The 22,671-nt window shown below is 42.3% G+C and overlaps 2 protein-coding genes across 4 annotated transcripts in view; both read left to right on the top strand.

Annotated features, from left to right (window-relative positions):
• The window catches only part of EPS8L2 (EPS8 signaling adaptor L2), a 79,108-nt gene extending 68,549 nt beyond the window's left edge, over nucleotides 1-10,559 (top strand). For all 3 annotated transcript variants that reach the window (XM_062577651.1, XM_062577650.1, XM_062577649.1), the window contains 4 exons: nucleotides 707-848; nucleotides 6,831-7,014; nucleotides 7,899-8,031; nucleotides 8,308-10,559. In XM_062577651.1, the coding sequence (XP_062433635.1) occupies nucleotides 707-848; nucleotides 6,831-7,014; nucleotides 7,899-8,031; nucleotides 8,308-8,379 (531 nt within the window). In that variant the 3' untranslated portion in view covers nucleotides 8,380-10,559. The remainder of the gene's footprint in view (nucleotides 1-706; nucleotides 849-6,830; nucleotides 7,015-7,898; nucleotides 8,032-8,307) is intronic.
• Nucleotides 10,560-12,342: 1,783 nt separating this feature from the next.
• On the top strand, nucleotides 12,343-21,451 carry TALDO1 (transaldolase 1). The gene is made up of 8 exons (XM_062577854.1): nucleotides 12,343-12,557; nucleotides 15,963-16,086; nucleotides 16,554-16,661; nucleotides 17,366-17,497; nucleotides 17,988-18,163; nucleotides 18,323-18,520; nucleotides 19,586-19,731; nucleotides 20,351-21,451. The coding sequence occupies exons 1-8, from the start codon at nucleotides 12,461-12,463 to the stop codon at nucleotides 20,381-20,383; spliced, it is 1,014 nt and encodes a 337-aa protein (XP_062433838.1). The 5' UTR covers nucleotides 12,343-12,460; the 3' UTR covers nucleotides 20,384-21,451.
• Nucleotides 21,452-22,671: the final 1,220 nt, after the last annotated feature.

The following is a 22,671-nucleotide window of genomic DNA, read 5'->3' as shown; positions in this document are numbered from 1 at the left end:
TGGAAGAAGAAAATTCTAAGTGCCCTAAGGAGGCACAGAATTGCTTCCCACTTCAGAATTTCACAGCTCAGGCAAAGGACAAAGTGGCCCAGCAGACTTCTAGACAAAAGCCCTCTTAGTCTAATCAAGAAGATATCAAAATCTCTCTCCCATACAGCTTTGGGCATTTGGCAATGGTCTCACTCTGAACCAATTACTAGAGCACTGAAGTTTTAGCTTCAAATGGCATTTCTGTTTTTCTCTCTTTATATAAAGTATTTTGCTGCCCATGCTCTCCATCTTTAGGAAAGTCCTATGAGCCTTAATGTTGGCATAACAAAAGGCTACAGAGCTGTATGCTTGCTCTGAACTGTCAGAGTGGTTATGCATAGCAGTACTGGGTATAAAACACTATGCTTCTCCACGTGGTGAGCATGGCACAGGATTCCCTGGGGTGTAAATGCCCTCATGCTTCCATAGGCCCTTGGTTTGGTTTGTATCCTTACTTACAAGACCCCTGCCCCCAGAGGGAACTTGCTCTAAGCAGCTCCACCTGAGTGCACATGAACTCAGCTGAGCGCTGCTAATCACCACAGGGAGGACAAGACAATTTGCACCTCCATTTGTTACTCTGGGAGGGAAGCAATATGTTTAAGAAAATGAAAAATGAAAAAAAAAAAAAAAAAAAAAAGGACCTTACACATTTTTTTTCTTTCTTATCATCTAGTCTAATCAGAGGTACAAAGGAGATCTGAGCCCCAGAGGATACGGACCATCCAGCCCAACTCACAAGCTACCTGCCAGCTATGCTGGTGATAAATGGGGAAGTGAAATGTTAGCACGCAACTCTCCCCAGGATGCCAAAGAACGTATGTTTCCCGTATCGCGTTCCTAGCGTCAGGGCACCTCTCACACCAGACCTCAGGCAGCCAGAGAGTTTCGCACAACAGCTTTGCATTTCAGGACTTAATTGAAAAGTTTCTGTGAGCACATGCCTTTGCTTGCTGACTGTCCTAAAACTTTTATTTCTCTCTCTTTACTTTGACAGTAATGGTCTGTCTCCTATTTTGGTTGCAATGTGAATGTATCCAGTGCTACCTGTCCAAGTGCATGTTCACTCACCTAAGGCTCTGCACAAGGAATGCCTTGCACCTTTTAAATAATAAGCCTACCAGCGAGTTTAGAGGAGATATACAAAAGAACAGTCCCTGAGATTTTGGAGAATTGTCTTAGGAAGGGGCATTAGAACACAATGCAGGAGACTTGGCTATTGCATAAAAAATTAGGTGGACACAAAAAAAATACATGTTAGCTTAAAAAACAATGGAGGAGTGGAGCTTTCGGAGCACGGTTAGAATCACTTTATTCCCTGTAAAAGAACAGAAATACCAGTACCCAGGAACTGAGCAAGGCCTAGTTCTGATCAGGGCAGGATTTTGTCTGTGCAGACACCTTGAGAGACTATCAAGGAGCTGACTTATGAAATGTTCTTCACACCCTGTATTCCCTTTTGGATAGTAAAGTCTCAAAGTGCTCTTTCTCCAAGGAATAAGCAGGCAGTACAGCAGCCAACAGAGCAGTCCTTAGGAGTTCACCGACTCATGGTACGGGCTGTTAAGCAGCTTGAGACAAAGAGGGTAAAAAGGTGATTTAATGTCACTTTGAGCCTCCTTCCACCTTAACCTTCCCGCTCTTCACAGAATCACACAGAATGATTGAGGTTGGGAGGGACTTTTGGAGATCACCTCAAGCAAGGTCACCTAGACCACATTAAGACAGGATTGCATCCAGGCAGGTTTTGAATATCTCCAGAGAAGGAGACTCTGCAACCTCTCTGGGCAACCTCTTCTAGTGCTCTGTCACTCTCACAGGAAAGTTCTTCCTCATAATCAGGCAGAACTTCCTGTGGTTCAGTTTGTGCCCATTTCCTCTTGTCCTGTCACTAGGCACCACGGAAGAGAGTTTAACCTCATTTTCTTCACACCCGCCCTTAAGATATTTGTAGACACTGATAAGATCCTCTCTCAGTCTTCTCTTCTCCAGGCTAAACAAGCCCAGCTCTTGCAGTCTTTCCTCGTAAGAGAGATGCTCCAGTCCTATAATCATCTCCATAGCCCTACGCTGGACTCTCTCCGGCAGCTCCATGTCTATTTCGTACTGAGGAGCCCAGAACTGGACACAGTACTCCAGACGTGACCTCACCAAGGCTGAGTAGAGGGGCAGAATCACCTCCCTTGACCTACTGACAACACTCTTCCTAATGCACCTCAGGATAACATTGGCCTTCTTGGCCACAAGGGCACATTGCTGGCTCACGGTCAACTTGTTGTCCACCACAACTCCCAGGTCCTTTCCAACAAGTCAACCCCTAGGCTGTACTGGTGCATGGAGTTATTCCTCCCTAGGTGCAAGACTTTGCACTTGCCGTTGTGGAACCTTGTGAGGTTCCTCTCTGCCCAGCTCTCCAGCCTCTCCAGATCTCTCTGAATGGCAGCACAGTCCTCTGGTGTATCAGTCGCTTCGCCGAGTTTGGTATCATCAGCAGACTTGCTGAGGAGGCACTCTGTGCCTTCATCCACATAATTGATGAAGAAGTTGAACAAGACTGACCCCTGGAGGACACCACTAGCTACAAGCCTCCAGCTAAACTGCACCACTAACTACAACTCTCTGAGCTCTGCCTTTCAGACAGTTCTTAATCCTCCTCACCATCCATTCATCTAGCCCACACTTCCTGAGCTTACCTAGGGGGATGTTGTGGGAGACAGGGTCGAAAGCCTTGCTGAAGTCCAGGACAGCATTCACTTCTCTCCCCTCATCTACCCAGACAGTCATTCCATCATAGAAGGTTATCAGATTAGTTAAGCAGGATTTCCCCTTGGTGAATCCATGCTGGCTACTCCTGATCACCTTCTTTTCCTGCACATGCTTAGAGATGATATCCAGGATGAACTGTTCCATTACCTTTCCAGGGATGGAGGTGAGGCTTAGCCTTCCTCATCACATCCCTGCATATTCTGACAACATTCTTATATTCCTCCCAAGTGGCCTGTCCCTTCTTCCCTATTCTGTATACTTTCTTCTGTTTCAGTTTTGCGAGGAGTCCTTGCTCATCCATGCAGGTCTCCTGCCCCCTTTCCTGGAGTTCTTTCTCCTTGGGATGCACTGCTCTTGAGTTTGAAGGAAGTAATACCTGAATATTAAGCAGCTCTTTTGGGCCCCCCTTCCCTCTAGAACCGTAACTCATCAGATTCCTCCAAGAAGGTCCCTGAAGAGGCTAGAGTTTGCTCTCCTGAAGTCCAGGCTTGTGATCCTACTTATTGCCTTGCTTCCTCCACACAGGATCCTGAACTCCGCCATCTCATGCTCACTGCAGTGAAGGCTGCCCTCACCCTTCATATCTCTAACCAGTCCTCCTTTGGTGGTTAGGAAAAGATCCAGCAGCACACCTCTCCTCATTGGCTCTTCCATCAGCTGTGTCAAAAAGTTATCATCAGTGCTCTGCAGGAGCCTCCTGGACTGTTTGTGCCTAGCCATGCTATCTTTCCACCAGATATCAGAGTGGATGAAGTCCCCCATGAGAACCAGGATCTGCAAGCATAAGTTACTTCCAGCTGTCTGTAGAAGGCCACATCTACTTCCTCTTCCTGATCAAGTGGCCTGTAGTCAACATGTCACCCATGCTAGCCTGCCCTTTAATCTTTACCCATAAGTTCTCGATTCGCTCTTCATCCATCCCTAGGCAGAGCTTGATAAACTCCAGTTGCTTTCTCACATAAAAAGCAACTCCACCACCTCGCCTTCCTGGCTTGTCTTTCCTAGAAAGCACATAGTCATCCATGACAGCATTCCAGTCATGTGAGCTCTTCCACCATGTCTCTGTAATTGCAATGAGATCATGGCCCTGTGACCACACATGATCTTCAGTTCCTCCAGGTTATTCCCCATACTGCATGCATTGGTGTACAGGCATTTCAGAGAGGTAATCGAGCATGCAGCTTTCCCAGGAGGGGTGCAAGAGGATCCCCCATAACCTTGTCTTATATGCAAATCCCTGGCTGCATGCACCCTCTGGAGACATCCCAGCTTGAGCTGTATTTTGTTGACTACTCTGTCTCTATAACTCTCCCCTTCCCCCATCCTTCCTAGTTTAAAGCCCCTTTTACCAGGCTGTCCAATCTGTTGGCAAAGACATATGTGCCCCACTTAGTGAGGTGGATCCAGTCTCTCCCCATTAGTTGTCAATCTTCAAACAGGTTCCCATGGTCATAGAAACCAAAACCCTGTTGCCAACACCAACAATGCAACGAGTTGTTATGGAAAATCCATCTTCTTCTCCTCTCATCCTTCCCCCTCTCTGGCAGGATTGAGAAGAAAATCACCTGGGTTCCCAGATTCTTGACCACCATCCCCAGAGCTCTGAAATCATTTCCAATTTGCCCTTGGTATCACTAGTGCCCACACAGAAGAGCAGCAGAGGGCTATAGCCCAACGTGTGGACAAGCCTTGGCAGCCTTTTGATGATGTCTCATATTCGAGCCCCTGGCAGGCAACAAATGTCTCTAGACAAGAGATCAGGTCAGCAGATAGATGCCTCTGCCCCTTGCAGCAGGGAGTCACCCACAACAATCACTCATCACTTCTTCCAGGTGTTCCTGCAAGACACAGGGTCTGTTGACCCCATTGTTTCTCTTGAGGCCATGCCCAGCTCCTCCTCAGCCTAGAGGACACTAATCCTGTTCCTCAATTGCAAGTCTTCAGAAGGGCCTTTCTCCTCCCACGAGAAAGTGACCAGTTTCCAGCCTTCTTCCACAGCATTAGTCTTCCCACTTCTACTGAATGCCCTGTGGCAACTAAGGTCTTCAGGAGACTAAAAGTAATCTAGTACCAGAGGCACAAAAATCAACACTGCTCACCTCCCTCATCAGATCCTAGATACACTTTTAGCAAGTTGTCTCCCAAAGGCCACAGACAGGGGTTTCATCCCCTCTTCAGCTCTTGCAGACTCCTCAAAACAGGAGTGCTTTGGGGATAACAGAAATCCCCATAATATTAGCATCACAATCAGGAATCTATTAACAACACTCTGTTATTCCCCACAGTCTTCAGGAGTTCCATGGAAAAAAATGATACTAGGTGATGTATCACGGAAGTTTTATGAGTGTGCTGCTCCCTTGCCAGCTCATGCTTCCTGACACTTCTATTTACTTGCATAGCAAAAGCCGGAGCTCTGAGGATTTGTATGAGCAAATTAGTTATTAGAAGTAGCAGTGTGTACTGAAAAGTAGAAAGAGCAGGGCTACAGCTTAAAAACAAAGCACAAATTATAGGCAGTCCCAGACTCTGCCTTCCACACCAGGAGAAAAAGAAGCAATAGAAAGTATATAATTGCAAAATGGGTATGGGAGATGGGAACCCATTCTCAAAGACTGACAATCAGGCTTCCTTCATGTTTGCTCTGTCATGTGGTCTAGGGTTTTTTTCCTCCCTGCTGCTAAGTTTGCAGGGCAATTTCCTTATTTTAATAGCCTGAAGGGAACTAAGTAACTCAAAAACGGGAAGATGACGAATTAAAGCAAAAACACAACAGCAATGAAAGACTTCAGGGAAAAAGGACCCTGTCTCTTGCTTATCTGCTAGCAGGCGGCGCCAGTGGGAGCAAAGAGACTGCCAGGTCTGATACTTCACACTATTGAGCAAACTTCTGCTAGGAGGTGTTGAAGGATTTTGTGTCCTCTGAATGAGGTGTGATAAACAGGAAAGGTTAGCAAAAAATACAGCACAGGTCACAATATACATTTTTATACAGATTAGATCAAAATGTAGGTCCTTACCAACACCTGCCATAGATACCTCTCACCCCGAATTAACATGTTCTCAAAACATCCCCTGATTATTTTGTCAAATACGATACACTTTTTACCTAATAAAAGATAAAAGTGCTAAGCGCTTTTCAACAGAAGTTTTCCAGTCAGCATAACTCTTATAGAATAAAAGCAGGTACAGCTATAGATATAAGCTCTCTTTTTTTCATACTATACCAACCTCTACTTGAATATGGATTGGAGAACATGTGTTTATTAAATGAGACAGTTTAGAGCCTGCTGATAAATAGAATAACAGAGAATACATTTTCCTCTAGAAATACACAGCTGAATCAGTGATAATCAACATCTGAAACAGAGATTTCATTTCTCCTGGAAGCAGCAGCAGTTGTACTAAGACTCTCCAATTAGCCTACTGGATGTGACTGAAGCAGTGAGGCCAGAATCTCGGATATGCAGTGCTTGTAACAAACCATGTGCTTGTCCTTGGGGACAGTCATACTGTAAGAAACCCATAAGCACTTTTTAGATTCACCAATTGCTGTGTGGACTAGGAGCATTTGGTTGTTATTTTGCAATTCTCCATCTCCATCACTCCAGAGAAGAATTGCAGAAATCTAGGTTTCTCCCAAAGAGAAAGTGAGGTTTCAAAAGCTGAAAGAAGTTGAGAATATTGGGTTAGTAGCACAGGACAGGGAAATTCCTGCAGTTTGCTCCAGTTGTCTGGTGTCTGAAGCTGTGGTGGTCTCCCTTTACACATTTGTTCTTGATGGAAATTTGAAGGTCAAAATGTCATTGCTCAACCTAAATTGCTCTAACAAAGCATGCTCTTCAAGATACAAAAGTAAGCACTTCACTGCCTTTGGTGTGAGTGTTTACAGAGTTAATAAAAATGCTAAACCACATTCTGATCTTTCTTACAACTTCAGTGCAACCACAATAATTTAACAAGACTTGTAACTGGAGACTTAGTTTTCCCTCATGACTCTCTACTTGTCCTGTAAAAGGTGTGCCTTGTTTCCCCAGAACTCATGCATCAAATGGATGAGCTGAATGACGAGTTGCTAAAGAAGATCACAAACAGTAAAATTCAGCCTCCCCAGAGGAATTTCAAAGTGGAAAAACATCAGCAAGTTCTTGTGCCCCTTACCTTTGAATCCAGTGCTGAAGAAGTCAAAGCTTGGCTGGAGGCCAAGTCATTCAGCAAAGGGTAAAATCTGCATTGCTACTATATGAAATGCTGGTCCTTCATTTGAAAAGTAGTGAGGGAAGCAGCTTGCAACATTTCAGCTAGATTACAAGATACTTTTATTTACTTTTAGCAACTGTGTTGCAAATTGGATTTCAGTCATATGAAATATGGTCTATATGACCAGTACAGTATACAGCCCAAACTTACTCCATTTCATTGTCCTATGTTATCAAATGAGTGTTGTCTTACACTACAGCAAAATGAATCTAATAAGTAGCTGCAAACAAAGGTCTTGCTAATCCACACAGCCTATAGGCAAATGCTCCACAACTTCATTGTATGAGTGTTTATTTGGACCTACGGTCAGCCAGTTCAGTGTGCTGAACTTACAGAAAAGTAACTAACTAAAAATGACCCAAGAGAGACTCTGAAATAGCAATTCCAAACCACTGACTGTCTCCAGAGGAACTGTCTGTCCTAAAGGATTTCTAGCCAGTCCCTCAACTAGGGCTTGCAAATCTCGGCAAACACATGGACCAAAAAGCTGCATATAGTTGAGGGTCAAAAGTTATATTCCCCACCTGCTCACCCTGCACATCTAGCTAACAGAGGAATGCCAGGATTGTCTCTCAGGTGAGACACAGGTTCGGGTGAAATCACTGTGTTACCCATGGGGCTGGGCATGCCAGTGACACTGGCTTCATCCTGATGGCTTGCTGTTGTCCTTGCCAAGGACTTGGATTACCAAAAGCTGCCACATAGACACAGCCCCAGTGCCTCTCATGTGATATGGTCCTGGTGCAGGGGCTGTACTTCAGCTCCTGATCCTTTCATCTCTGATTTCTCACCTTTGGGGAGAGGCCACATGTAGCAAAATTATCTCTTCTTTTTGTGTTTTCCAGGACAGTGGATCACCTTGGCATCCTTACTGGAGCTCAGCTTTTCTCCCTGAACAGAGATGAGCTAAAGAAAGTGTGTGGTGACGAGGGAAATAGAGTATACAGTAAAATCACAGTAGAGAAAAACCAACTAGAGGTAAGTAGCTTTCTAGACAATTCCTACCTGAATGGATGCCTCTACCACCAGTGTCAGGGTGTCCCATTAACCAGGTAGTTAAAAAAAAATGCAGAGAACTCTTTTAAGCAGAAAGGCCCCAAATCCGTAAGGCAGATCACCCTGCCTCTACTAAGGAATCTGCCTTCTCATTGGTATCACGCATACTAGCTCTACTCTTATGGCATTAGTTAAATATTAAGATTTAACTACAGGTTTAAATTAAAATTCAAACTTGCTGTTTTGTTTCCATTCTAGAAAAACAGAGGGGAGTCAGAGCTCCAAGAAATTATGAAGCGTCGCCAGGAGAGGATTGATTCTGCTAATTAAAATCCTATCTGCTTTTTTCAGCTATTAGTCATAGTAGTACAGAAAAAGGGAATGAAAGCAATGATCCTCAGTCCAGACAAAAGGCAGAAGCACTCCACACATAGTAGTGTAATTGCCATTGAAGTGACAATTCCTTGAATACTGTTGGTAAGGATAGGCACTACGACTATGTCCCATTGGGAAAGCTGTTTTAGTATTGCATGAAGTATTTTTTATATATATATCTATATATTTTATATTACAATTTTATGTGCATGCAGTCAGAGCAGACCAGAATTCATACAAATGTGAATGTACAACAACGGCTGGATTCAAGCAAAAAGGACCCTGCAAAGCTTTTAACATAGCATTATATGTGCTCACAACTCCATTCCTCAGCATTACTCTGGAAGAGAGAGCATAGCACACTGCACAGAACAAGCCAGCCTGAATGTTTATAGTCTGGACCATGGAAACAGGTCTTTTTTTTCCCCCTCACCTTTCATTTTCTTCTGTGTGGTAGATATCTCTAGTATCCCACTAGCAAAGGCTGGTGATAGTTTGCTGCCCTTCTACTGTCCTCCCATGCCCTCTTGTTAGATGAGTTTAGAATTGCAACACACATTATCTAAGACAAGCTGCTTCTTTAAATACATGTATCAGTTACTGTTGTCTTTGAGCAGCAGAAGTGGGGTTTCATTGCATAATAAAGAGTAGGATCTGAGCAAGGACTGAAATAAATGATTTCAGTCTGCAAATAGGTGAGCTCAGTCTGATCATCCCTGCTTACGCAGAGGCCAGCAGCAGCTCAGGCTCAGAGCAGCTGTGCGGCAGCTTGCCTTGGCACTGATCCTGTATCAGAAAGCTGCAGAATTGCCAAAGGCAGGCCTCTAACTGTGAGACGGTAAGTCCCTACCATTTGTTCCCACTTTTAGTCACACCCAAAGCCACTCCCAGCGTGTTCACAATTCATACTCACCTTCACACTTGAATCGCAAAGAGCACTGTGAGGGGCTTCCTAAACATCTAAGAAACTAAATAGCACTTGGAATGGCCATTTTAATACAAAATAAACAGCTACATTACAAACATGGAAAATATCATTTAACTTAGTATATGCTGTTGTTCCTCACTTCCTGTTTTTCTTCAAAATGTTATATGCATGTGTATATATCTATCTAGTATAATATCCCTTTGGACTCTTACAATCTATAAATAGAGATGAGAAAAAACTCCCTAACAAGCAACTGTGCATAGGTCATTTATGTAAATTTTTAAAAGCTTAAGCAAGCATATAGTAGATTTCTTGTCCACATCAACATTGGCGTTCACTGTATTTACATAGTATCTATATTTTCCTTATGAACTCACTTGAGAAGAGCACAGCAAAGTAAATACATTTATAAGACCCACTCAAAACTGCAAAGTCTTCGTCTTTCTAGTTCACATGTTAATTTCAATGGAAATTCTGGCTCAGATTCTACAAAGACTTACACAGACTTTCCTTACATGCTGTGAATGGCACCTCTGTTGGAGAACACAGTCACCCCCTTGAAAAGTTAAGTATTTGCCTAAATTTTTGCATGACCAAGGAGAGTGCTTGTACATTTAATGAATAAAGCTGTGCAACTCTAAAGCAGTGGCTGGGGAACAGGTGCTTTAATTAGAGAACACCTGTTCTCTAAGAAGCATCTCTTGATTTTGGTCTGATCTTCCAAAAATATTTCTAATGGATAATGTATTTTCTTAAGCTTTAAGAAAAACATTTCACCAGCAGAATTAGGGTACAGAAAGGGAACTTGTAGAAGAGGATCATGTTTTTAGTCACATCCCTGTTGGCTTGCCACAGAGGCTGGAATTTGCAAAGGACACTGATGTTGCTCAGGGACAAATGAAGAGGACAATCCTCCTGAAAAACCCTGGCTCTGGATTGGGGTAGAGAGGGGAAGCAGATGAGAACACTGGGAAATCATTGGTGTTATAAGCACAGGAGGCTAAATCATTTCTAAAATTAAAGTAAATAGTGAGCTAGGAAGTACGGTGAGCTAGGAAGTATGACACCATTTTTGTATTTGTGTATAAAGGAAAATAAATCATACAGAATTACAGCTATTCGGGATTATAATAGCAGCATATATGACAGTTCTATAAAGCTGGAAGCCACAGGAGCATTTCATAAAATAAAAATGTAAGAAATCTTATTGCAGAAGTCACTTTTAAAGTTTCCATGACTGAGCTGTGCAACTGTTATATTTACACTGCCTGCAGATAATGCTATAACATACTGTACATTAATGTAATTGAACAAAGGATAAAATGATATAACTGCACTGTAAAAGATTTATTAAAATAGTTAAGTTATATTTATAACTCCATCTTTGTCTCTCTCTCTCTCTCTCCTGGATATGAGTGGAAATAAGAGGACACAAAAAACAGTTGTTAAGGCCTGGCTTTTCATAATAAGTTGCTGCTATGAGTCTGTTAAAATACATAACCAAAGATATGGAACAGCATGTTTCTTTTTGCTTTGGGGCACCAACATTCAAGGAGGAGGATGTTATGGTCTTGATAATTATTTGTATCTAAAAATAGGGGTAGGTGAAAATCCCATATATGATAGCAAATAAATGCTAGAAAAGTTATGGGCTGAATCCCTAACATCCCCTTTCTTGGCACATTGAAGCATAACTCTCTCGCTGCTGGATGATAGAACTCAGTTAACACGGCAGCATTTAGACATAAAGACACAGTCCAATACTACATTTTGCACTAGCAATCTAAAAATGCCCAATCCTGGTCAATGACAGCTAACAGCAGGCTGAGAAGAAAGGGAAGGGATTTATAAAGAAAGCATTCTTGTATGAGCTTTGCAAGTCTTGGCAAGGTCTTTGGAGACAACGAGACTATGTTTCCTACAGTAGTCATACAATTCAGCCAAGCCTTAAAACTAATGCTTCTTTCCATCGTCCTTTCTCTGAGTTGGATATAGTAAGAGAAGTTTCAAAAAGCTACATTCTGGTCTGCCAGGCAGCTAAAGGAAAACTACTATCACAGCTTCCATAAGTCTAAGACCACCAAATCAGGGGAACCACACAATCCGAACAGCCTCTTTTTAAAGGCCGAGTGACAGATTTTGCAACATTCCTAAGTCCCATTCCCTATTTTAGGAACCACAACCACATTCACCAGGCCTCTAAATAGCTAACATAGAAGATAACCTCTAAAACTTGAACAAAGTTGAGGAGAACTAACAGCCACACGTACCCAAGGATTATATGTTGTTCTGGTCGGGGAGTGCGGCCCAGAACAGCATTGCAAGCCACAGCAGAGGCAGCCAAGCCACACGTATCCTTGCTGCAACTGAAGGGAAGGACACACACCACCACACAGAGTGCCCTAAGCAAGCTAAAACACGAGGTACAGCTGCAGTCTTTCCTCAAGACTGTGAAACAGGGCGGGTCAGACACGGAGCAGCTCTGTTGAAGCCATCTTATCTCACCAGCAGTGGACTGAGGCTCGCTGAGCAGCCTCGCAGAGGCTACCCCACCAAAGGAAGGCCTGGGGAGCCGGCGGCCGAACCTGAGACCACACAGTGCTTCGCAGGAGCTCCTTGGGGCCGCCACGGGGGGCTGCGGCTCCCTCAAGCCCGTCTCTCGCCTCAGCCCCGCGGACACCGGCTCCCTCGAGCAACGGCGGCGCAGGGGCAGCCGCATCCCCCTGTCGCCATGGTGACGGAGTTCCCCCCCCCCCCCCCCCTTCTCCCCCAGGCCGACCCTCGCCATCCGCGAATTCACCCAATCAGAAGCTTTATTCCTTCCCCCGCCCCCTCTGCCCGCCTCCTACTGGCCGGGTGCCTTCCTGCCTCTGCGCTATTGATTGGCTCGTCCCTTCTCTCTCTGCCCGCCTCCCTCATTCCCCGGAGGGTGATTGGCTGCCGAGGAACGGGGGCGTGCGGGGAGTGCGCCCCGTCCCCAGCGGGCGGGCGGTGCTGGCGCTGCGGGTGTCGCGAGCGGGCGGAGCGCGCGCGCGCAGGCTGGTTCCGCTTGGGGCACCTAGGGCTCCTTAAAGGCAGCGCGCGAGCTCCCTGCCCCCGCCACGGACTATGTCGGTGTCCCCCGTGAAGCGGCCGAAGATGGAGTCGGTGCTGGACCAGCTCAGACACCACACCACCGTGGTGGCTGACACCGGGGACTTCAACGGTAGGGGGAGGCGCAGGGGCGGCGGGTACCCCTGGGCTCACCCGGAGCTGGGGAGGGGCCTGAGCTAGTGGTCCGGCTCGTCACCGCACCGCCACCTCCTTCCCTGGGCCGTGGGCGCGCCCGGCCGAGGGAGCGAACCGCCGCAGCCGGGGGGAGGGGCGGGACGGGCGAACCACTGCGGGGGGCGGGGCCGCCTCCCGCGCGCCTCGCGGCGGCCGGCTGTTAGGCGGGGGGGGTGGTGGTGGCCGCGGCGCGTTGCGCAATGCTGGCGGTGGGAGAGGCGGCGTTGCCTGAGGCGGCCCGCGGGCTCCTCTGCTCGGGGGCGCCCCCGGCTGAAGGCAACCACTGGGACAGCTCCGAAGCGAAACGTTTTACCCGATGACGCTGCGCTGAGGCACTTAGTTGGCTGCAACATCACTGCCAAGCGCAGTCAGGTCTCAAGAGCTAGAAAGGTGCTACTTTTTGGTGCTGATAACTTACTGCAATGATCGACCGTTGTGGCTACTGTACTAGTTACTGGACTGCTAGTCTTTGCAAAGTCTGCCTTCGCAAGAAACATTGAACCACGTAATAGCTTCAAAAACAGATCTGAGAAATTGTTCGTATTAATTTATGTTGTCTCTCTACACATTGCAAGCTGCTGGTAGTAACACCACTTTGGCAGTTACTGCATAAATGGTTCTTACACTGTTTGTTTTTAAATTGAGATTGATGTGCAAAGCTCTGTGCCAGTTAAGTTTGCAGGTACTTGTTTCTCCTTGTGCCATAGACTACATTGAAATACAAGCCCTTGTAACTGGCAGATTGTAGTTAGATCCAGTTCATCAAATAAATTTGGCAGAACCTCCAATGATTTTTTTTCCTTACTCAGAATTTGACCTGATGCCTTGTAGAGAGCATGTACAGACCCAGACATTCAGCACCATGTGTTGACCCTGCATGAGTCACTGGCATAGGAATTCATACTTGTTGATATTTTAACACACTTATTCACTTGTCAGTTCAAATGTGGGTTTGGCAAACAGTAGCTGAAGGTTTATACTAAGAGGGAGACTTAACAGAAGCTCTGTGGGACTAATGAAGTTGCTTTTTCCAAAAGCCAATACTTTATATATATTCACTGGATTGTGTAGAGCAGCATGTTTAGAGTCTTGTTCTGCCATCATTCAGAAGCCTGCAATAATCTGTCTTCTACATAGTTAATCCTAGAGGTGATGAATAAATGATCTTAACTGGATACCATCAAATGTCTTCCTATGTTAGTAAATTTAAGATTTTAAAGAAGTAGCAGCTGCTCAGACATGTCCCAAAGATGAAGTTGTATGTTTATGTGTATACATTGCCACTAGATAACACATACCTGCTACATGTTCTAGATTGTCTGTCTGATTTCAAGAATCAGGCTGAGGGAAACATTATGGAGAAATTGTTACTTGCCTTGAGGAGTTGGTCTTGCATGACAGGGAACCACAGCATCTGAAAGGTATAGAGCATTGATGCCATTTTGTCAAGTATTAAATCCAGAGTTAGATAACTTCAAGCCTGTAAAATTTGTGTAGCTTCAAGTAAAATGTGTGCTGAAGTTACACAGATCCAAAACACTCCCTTTTCTACAGTAGGGAAAAGTTGTAATGGCACATGGTGTGTTTGTGGTAGGAAAGGGGCTGAATGCTGTCTACTTAAGTTTTAACATGCCCTTTCAAATACTTTTGATCTCTGGCTACCAGTTGTTGAAAACTGGCACAAGAATAGGTGCACCACTTGTGACAAGTGGATCATTTTTATAGTGCAAACAAGGCTATAGCCAACATCTGACTCCCAATTCAGGTTAAGCACTTGATTAAGGTGCAGTTGTTGCTAACACTCTTTGCTAATTCTTGTGTAGATACAAAGCTTGTCTGTATCATACTCCATAGAAAAAGATGCTGGTTGGAACTGTTTGTGAAGTAAAAGACAAACTGCCTCCTTCACTTATATTTGTAGAAATGGTGGTGATTTCTTTTGTAGCTGAACTAGCTTGTTTTGCTTTCTAAGCCAGTCAAATATACACTTACTCTTCTCTGCAGTTCTCCTTGTGGTTACAAGACAAAAGGTGGCCCAACAGTGGATAGGATTCACAGACACCCCTGCTTCCCTCGCCACTGAAAGCTTGTGCCAAACAGCTGAAATATAGGCTGGTTTTTTTTTTTTGATAATTTTTGAAAGAGTTATTTTTGAATTATACCCTCAGCCCTATTCACCTCACATTGATTAGCATCTGGAAAATACTGAACAATTATCATCTGAGCGTCTACAGGAATACCTACCTAACCCTTTATAGAGAAAATGAAATCCAAGAGTTTGTCTTAAATGCTTGCTTTTAACCTTTATAAAACCTGGGTGAAAGACTTAATGAGATGTACAATTACTTGTTGCCAGAGACCTGCAAGATTCTTCACAAATTCTGCATTTCTGAAGAGAATTAATAAGTGCTGTCAAAATATACTTGTCTTAAATTGCACACTATGCTTCAGAATTGAGTTTTGCTAATGTACTTCATTTTAAGTAATATCCATATTAATTAAAGAGCATTTTGAAGGATCTGTTAGGTCCATGGAATAGACCTGTCTATTCAAGGACCAGAATAATTGCCTAGAGGAATTCATTGGAAAAAAAAATCTATCATTGCAAAAACTAAATTGTACTTTATCAACTTTGATTTTTATCCCTGACTGCAATATGCTAAGGAAAGTGTGCTGGTAATAAAGATATTTACTTTTGACATTCAGCTGCAGCAGAAATCACTGAAGGGCCTGTGTGTGTGCTGAGTCAGACACTGCATGCCAGGCAGCTCAACTGTGATTAGGGCCAGAGAATGTACAGTAACAGCCTACTTTGGTAAACAACTAGTATCACCTGAAATAGGTGTAGTACAGGGCTTAAGATAAGCCACAGTTTCAAATATTGTATGTAAGGAAGTAGACCTGGTAGTACAAGGAAGTTACAAGAACAGAAACTAAGACTGTGCAACTGTGGGGAAAAAAACACAAAACTGATAGGAAGAAAGAAAAGAGAACTTCTCTTCTACCCTATGATTCTTTTTTTTCAGCTACATTGTGAACATAAGAAATTTCAGATTAGCATGATTTCTCTTTATGATGTCATTTCCACAATTTTACTACTTTTGGGTAGTGCCTAAAGTTGTGCCTAATCTTGTTACTGTAGCCTTGTTGTTCTTGAACTGGAACATCTGGTAAATCTGCCAGTTTTCAGGTAGTGTATTTAAACATTTTGCACTAATCTGCTCTATCATGAATGTCACTGTCCTACAGCCATCAGCATTTGCTTTCTTACATATCTGAGTAAAATCCTTCTACTTACTCAGGCCTACTAATTATTTTAAGCAGGCTATTTTTATTTTCCCAGCAATTGATGAGTATAAGCCCCTAGATGCCACTACAAACCCATCTCTGATACTAGCTGCTGCTCAGATGCCAGCTTACCAAGAACTTGTGGATGACGCAGTTGAGTATGGAAGAAAACTTGGTGGGTAAGTAAAGGTTCTTCTGTCTCAGTAGATTTATATTTAGGATACCTTGTTTATGTAAATAACATTCAGTATTATTAGCAATATTGTAGGCTTTTCTCTCACATGTTCATGGGCCTTTCCCTTCTCCCAGAAAGTCTCAACCCTAAAGAAGAAATTCTTGTTGCCATTTTCAGGTGTGCTTTTTAGAAGTGCATCTCCATTTAGACATTCTGACATGACATTCTAGAACTGCTCAGTAAAACACTCCAACTTGATAGCATTATAGGAGATAGTGTATAAAGGCTAATGTTATTGGTGATTTATGGAAGAGAGAGAGGGCAGAACATACATAGAGAGCAGAAGTGGTTACCTGAACAGTGGAACAAGGTTAAATGGTTTGTAAAATTCAGATGTTCAAATCTTTAGCAAAACTTGAAGAGATTACTATTCCTCCCACTCTGCCTCATAGAAGTTTTTTTTTTTTTAAGGTCAGAAGATGAGCAGATCAAAAATGCTTGTGACAAACTTTTTGTATTATTTGGAGCTGAAATATTGAAGAGGATACCTGGCCGTGTGTCAACAGAAGTAGATGCAAGGTTAGATTTTTTTTTTTCCTTCCCCCTCTGGGCTACCTTGTCTATTTGTACATACAAAAAAGACGTAATGTGAGTTGGAGAAATATTCTTGAATAGACAGCTCATTGTTACAAGATTAGCAAAAGTTTGTATTGCTACTGTTTGTGCAATTGGAGAACAGGTTTCATCTAGTTAGCTTGACCAGAACTTGTTCTCATGAAATTTTGTCACCAAGTTATAATTAGGTAATACAGAGCTTGACTTTTGGTCATCCTCCTGTAGTTCCTTAAGCAGAGTAAGTCATATATTTCCAGTATATTTAAAACTTGCTCGTTCTCTTCCATGTAATACTGTCGTACACTTAAAAGTTACCAAAAGATCTGTTTTTTAACAATTTACTTTTAACACTTGCATAGGATTTATCTTTGCTAATTCATTTCTAATTTTCAGATTCTACATTCATTATGAAAAATTTAATGAAAATCTTTAGTCTATAACTTTCTCAAAGTTATCTTGAGTTCTGGATCCTCTTAATCAGAGAGTAGCAATGCTGTCATACAACTCTTTGACGGGCTTACTAGGGGGTACTTCAACCAAGAAGAAAAACCTATTGGAACAGAGATGCTAATGAAATAGGATATAGGACAATTGCTCTGAATGTTTTTGGGGAAAAAAATGGGAAAAAAAGCTCTTGATTTTTAAGCAGTCCTGCTCTTGTTTCAAAGGTTGTCCTTTGATAAGGAAGGAATGATTCAGAGGGCCAGGCACCTCATTGACCTTTATAAGGAAGCAGGAATTGGTAAAGATCGTATTCTCATAAAGCTGTCTTCAACATGGGAAGGAATACAGGCTGGCAAGTAAGTATTTTTGTACCTGGTACACTGATTTATAGCATGATTTTGGCTGTTCACAGGCATTTGACAAGCGTGCGTTACACTTAAAATAACCAATTGTTTTTGAAAACATTGCTCCAGGAAAACTGTTACTAGGGCTACAGTTGACATGCAAGGTGCTATACTAGAGTTTTTACTTGAAATAGGAAAAATTTGTTCCTATGAGAGCCAGACTGTTCCTAGCTGGAATTTCCTGAGATACATGTTAAGTGGTCTGCATTTTGTGCAAGGAACAACATTGAACAGATCGCTTGTTTGACAACTAGTAGTCTGAAAGGGAGGGTCCGTCTGTGCAAAGCATCTGGTTTGTTACCTTAAATCTTATACATTGTTGCACACTTCTAACAAGGTTTTAGGCCAAGAACTTCAATAGTTCAAACTACTAGTTTATTATGGAGAATGCAAAGCCAGGAGGTGAGAAAAATCACTATTTTAAGTCAGCCTTTGTCTACAGGGTTCTGGAAGAGGAATATGGGATTCACTGCAATATGACCTTGCTGTTCTCCTTTGCTCAGGCAGTTGCCTGTGCTGAAGCTGGAGTTACTCTAATTTCCCCATTTGTAGGACGTATCCTGGATTGGTATGTTGCAAGTGGGGATAAGAAAACATATGAGCCTTCAGAGGATCCAGGTAAACTTGCCTTTAACACATTACTAAAAACACAGCTACTCATTCAAACTTCAAGTTACTTTTATAAATCCAGTTATGAAACACATGTGTTTTTGTGTTGTGAGTAATCTTTGAGCTTCCAATGAATTACTCTGAAAATCACCAATTTTTCCTCTGTAGGTGTGAAGAGTGTCACTAAGATCTATAATTACTACAAAAAGTTTGGCTACAAAACTATTGTGATGGGTGCTTCATTTCGAAATACAGGAGAAATAAAAGCACTTGCAGGCTGTGACTATCTCACTATTTCACCCAAGCTTTTGGCAGAGCTCAGCAAAGACTATGTCAAGTTAACTCCCACACTCAATGTTAAAGATGGTAAGTCTATTTTTATATAGTATGGCCTTGTTCTGTCTCCCCTTTAATACTGAGCACGAACAATATATGATCTCATCTATTTCTATGCTGCTTGCATCTATTCCCTTTTAGGATAAAGACTGAACCCCCTCTCTAAAAGGGGTGTTACAGTTGCAGTACAACTGTAGTGGAGTTGCTTACATGTAGGCACTTCCTTTGCATCTTGGTTTCTATTGCACATACTATCCAGAATTAAGATTTTGAGTGTACTTAAATAATGTGCCTTCCCTGTGAGTCCTCCTCTCACCCCAAGAAGACAGGGAGAGCAGAAAAAAGAATTTTATACTTCATATGCTTGAGATGAAGTTTTGCTAAATATCTAGTAAAGATGACAAACTTGGTTTAATCACTGTCAACAGTGCATTAGTGAATGTTCTGTTAGCCCTAGATGCATAAAATGTCTCCCCCTTAAAACTGTAGAAGTTAATTGTATACAAGACTTAAGTGATTTGTTCTAGTGATAATTTGCTGTGATTTTTAATATGTCCCCACTTCACCGTTTTTGCTTTTCCTTAGTTCTACTAGAATTTTACTGCAGAGCTTAGCAATCCAGTAGCTATTACTGTACACAAATCTGCTCTTCTATGTACAGCGTGCTAGATAGTCGGTAGGCATATTATCAGTTAGACTTTTGTTAGGCACTTGCTAAAGAATTAAATACCTAATTGTTGAGCATGCTTGTTTAGATTGTCTCATTGCCTTAGGACTTCTGCATAATTCTTGCTAGTGAGTCAAAGTATTGTACCATTGAGAAACAGATACAAGATAGTGTAATACACATGAATATTGTATTAATAGAACCTGAATATCTAGATTTCTTAACATACTGAAGTAATAGTACAGAGCAGGAACATTTTCACTTTTGCACCTGAAAGTGTGCTGATATAGCAAGTAATGTTGAAACTGATGCTTGGAATTTTTCAGTCGTTAGAGATGGTCAGAAGCTTGACTTTTTAGGAAATTTGTGGTATTTGAAAGAGGAAAAAATATTGTCAGCTTGGTATTGGTTAAATTCCCCTTATACAGCTCAGGCATATGATCTTGAGAAAATCCACCTGGATGAGAAAGCATTCCGCTGGCACCACAATGAAGACCAAATGGCTGTGGAGAAGCTGTCAGATGGGATCAGAAAGTTTGCTGCTGATGCAGATAAACTGGAGAGAATGTTAAAGGTAGATGCTATATTGTGCTGCATTCTTCTTTATCTTGGGTTCCTCCAAATAAGCAGCCGTGGGTTAGCTGAAGTAAGACTAAGAACCTGCAAGCAAGTCTGATCAAGTTTTATACAAGCGGTATAATAAGCAAACTGACCACCTTGATGGAATGAACTTGGTGTCTGCATTTGAAGCAAGCTTTGCTTTACTGCATCTCAAGAAGGAATTCTTCCCAGGTGCATACAGACACACCTGCTAGAAGCCCAAGGCAGTATTTAAAATGGCAGCTAATCAAGATAAGAGGCTTTTCACTTGGACATAAGTTAAGTCTAATTCTAAACATGTTAGCTTGTCAGTAGTGATACAAGACAAAGTTAATATTCTTCAGATAGCAGGTTGGAAATAAGTCATACTTCTACTCATTGTAGAAAGCACCAAGAACAGACATGTTGAGTATAGCCAGGCCACATGAAAGTTTTCTGTCGATGTAGGAGAGTCTTTAAAGGGATTATGTGCCAAAGGAAAAAGCTGTCATACACTAAATATACCTGATCTAGGCATTGGTTCTTGTTGAGTGATAATTTCTTATATTGACTAAACTTTTACTAAACTGCAGTTTGCTCACTTCTCTTTCTAGGAGCGAATGTTCAGTGCTGAAAATGGGAAGTAGGAAAATCATCATTTTCCTGGCTGGTCAAGGCTGAATGAGTGGATCACTCGCAGTTAAATGGATGTACAAATGTCTTACTTGTAAAAGTCTTACGCTATATAGGGATAGATTTCTGTATTATGCTTTTTTAATCAATTTTTCTGGCACTCTTGTCAATACATTCAAATTAACACATACTTTCCTTGTAATCTGATCATTTCACTACTGCAGGGGATTCAGTTGATTGGGCTGACATAGTACCAGTATTCCAAGGAAAGTTATAATGCTGCAGTTTGGATTTTTAAAAAAATCATTTTTTTGTATACACTTTCCTAACAAGAGAGTTTTTGTCTTTTCATAACCTTACCATGACTAAAAGGGAAAAAAAAAATCCCTTTTCTAGCCTCAGAGAGAATCTAATTAACTTTAGGCTTTTTCTGATGAGCATTGCCTAAAGCTGGTTAGAAAAGTAACTTCTTTAGGTTGTGACACTTAATCATTGTAATACCAGAGAGCTGGACATACAGGCGGCTCTGCATGTATGTGTAGAATAAGTGAGGCTGAATGCAAGAGGCTAGTCTATGTTTTCTTACTGAGATCTCTAAGCATGAATCCTCTGCTGTCTTGTCTGTTCAGCATTGTGCAATGAACCCCTATTCCTGCTTCATCTCAGCAGGTTGTCTTATACCAGCTTGGGCTTTTTATTTACCACTGGTTGTCCTTTCTAACAGAGCAGATCTGGAACAGTCCTGGCTGCTCAAAGTACCAAATTAGGGTAAAAACACTGAATCAAAAAGCCCCTTATGTTACAAACACCATCTTCTTAAGTGTCGCTCTGCAGGCCAGCATACTAATGCAGTTTTTCCCCACCGTTGAAGTTTATTTGCAGTGAGGCACTTCTGATGCCATTTGTGGATCTCACCTGAAGAACATGCTGTTAGGAGCATCAGCTTCATTATAACAGTGCATCAACAGCTAATCAAACTTGTCCTATCCCTTCATCCTTGAAGGAAGACAGTTGGGAAATAATACAGTGAACAATGCTTCCAGTGCAGCTTTACATATGTAAAGTAAAACAACTGTTCCAAACTTTTCTGGTAGTCTTTTCTCTGCAACCAAGGTAACAGAAGCAGCAAGTTACTGAATAATAGACCTGGACTGTGACCACACCTGGTAACTGCTATCAGAAGTAGCACTTCACTGTTTTTGACAGAAGAAAGCAGCATTATTACAACAAGCAAATTCTAGCGATTCTGACAAACGTCGATTTCATTTACCACTTGTCTAACAGCCCAAAGCAAGCTAACAGCAAGGAATCGATTAAGTTTGAAATAGCAGTACTGTTTCAATGCAGACATAAGATGCAACTACCCTTAATGTCAATGAAGTTTAGGAGCATTTCAAAATCTGAGAACTAAGTCTGTAGAGCAGTTAACAGATAACTGACAATTGTTTAATCTGAGTTGATAGAATGAATATGTGAACATGATTCAGCACAGTCAGTTAGAGCTTTGTATATTGTCTTGGAATAAGTTACTACATTTCTTTAAGGCAGTCATAAAACCGGTGCAAACCCTACCATATCAACAAAGTTCCTCTTCTAAACTCTGTATTGCCCCCTCCCTTTTTCTTTGTCCTTAAGCTTCCCCTTTTGTAAAGGAATAAATTGTAGGGCAGTCTTGCTCTGAGGAATGACCTAATCCTAATGCAGTGCTTGCTAATTAGAGAGACTCCTATTAAGCAGGGATGCATCCTATTACCTTTCATGCTGTTTGGTTAACACTATATAAACAAGCAAGAAATGGATTTTATATAGGTCTAGTTCCATCAAGAGTAGACGAGAGGTTCCCATTTATGTGTAGACACAGCTATCTGTTTCCTGATAAAGTTGCCTGAATTTAGCCTTCCTTACAGAAGGCAGCTCTAAGGCTATGTATTTATGACACACTCCCTTCTCCCCCCCCCCCCCCCCCCCACACACACACACTCCAGCTTGGATAATACAAGAGAAAACAAGCCAAGGAAAAATCTGAAACATTAGTGTGCCCTTGAAATTAGTTACCTCCTACTACAGTTAGATGAAATTTTCTTGTGGTACATGCCCTCTTTTGAGTAAAATCAAGGAGTAAAACTGTATAAGACTGCTGGAAAATTTTTATCCCCCACAGGCCTGACAGTAGATGCCTTAAAAATCCACACACTGTTGTACTTTCTAACACTTCTCTACAGGTGAATGACATGGACAAGAAAGTTGGTTCAGAGCAATCATCAGTGAGGTTCAAGCAGGAACAATGTTAGAAATTCCAAGA

The sequence above is a fragment of the Rhea pennata genome, chromosome 5 (assembly GCF_028389875.1).
Source record: "Rhea pennata isolate bPtePen1 chromosome 5, bPtePen1.pri, whole genome shotgun sequence".
Taxonomy (NCBI): Eukaryota; Metazoa; Chordata; class Aves; order Rheiformes; family Rheidae; genus Rhea; species Rhea pennata.
Note: the sequence above shows the minus strand (reverse complement) of the source record. Positions and strands in the feature narration are given on the sequence as shown.

What these genes read in the sequence shown, in the direction of transcription:
- TALDO1 (XM_062577854.1), top strand. Translation starts at nt 12,461, where the DNA reads ATGTCGGTGTCCCCCGTGAAGCGGCCGAAGATGGAGTCGGTGCTGGAC. An exon ending in TCAACAGAAGTAGATGCAAG is followed by an intron (nt 16,662 to 17,365) that starts GTTAGATTTTTT and finishes CTTGTTTCAAAG; the next exon opens with GTTGTCCTTTGATAAGGAAG. An exon ending in AACTGGAGAGAATGTTAAAG is followed by an intron (nt 19,732 to 20,350) that starts GTAGATGCTATA and finishes TTCTCTTTCTAG; the next exon opens with GAGCGAATGTTCAGTGCTGA.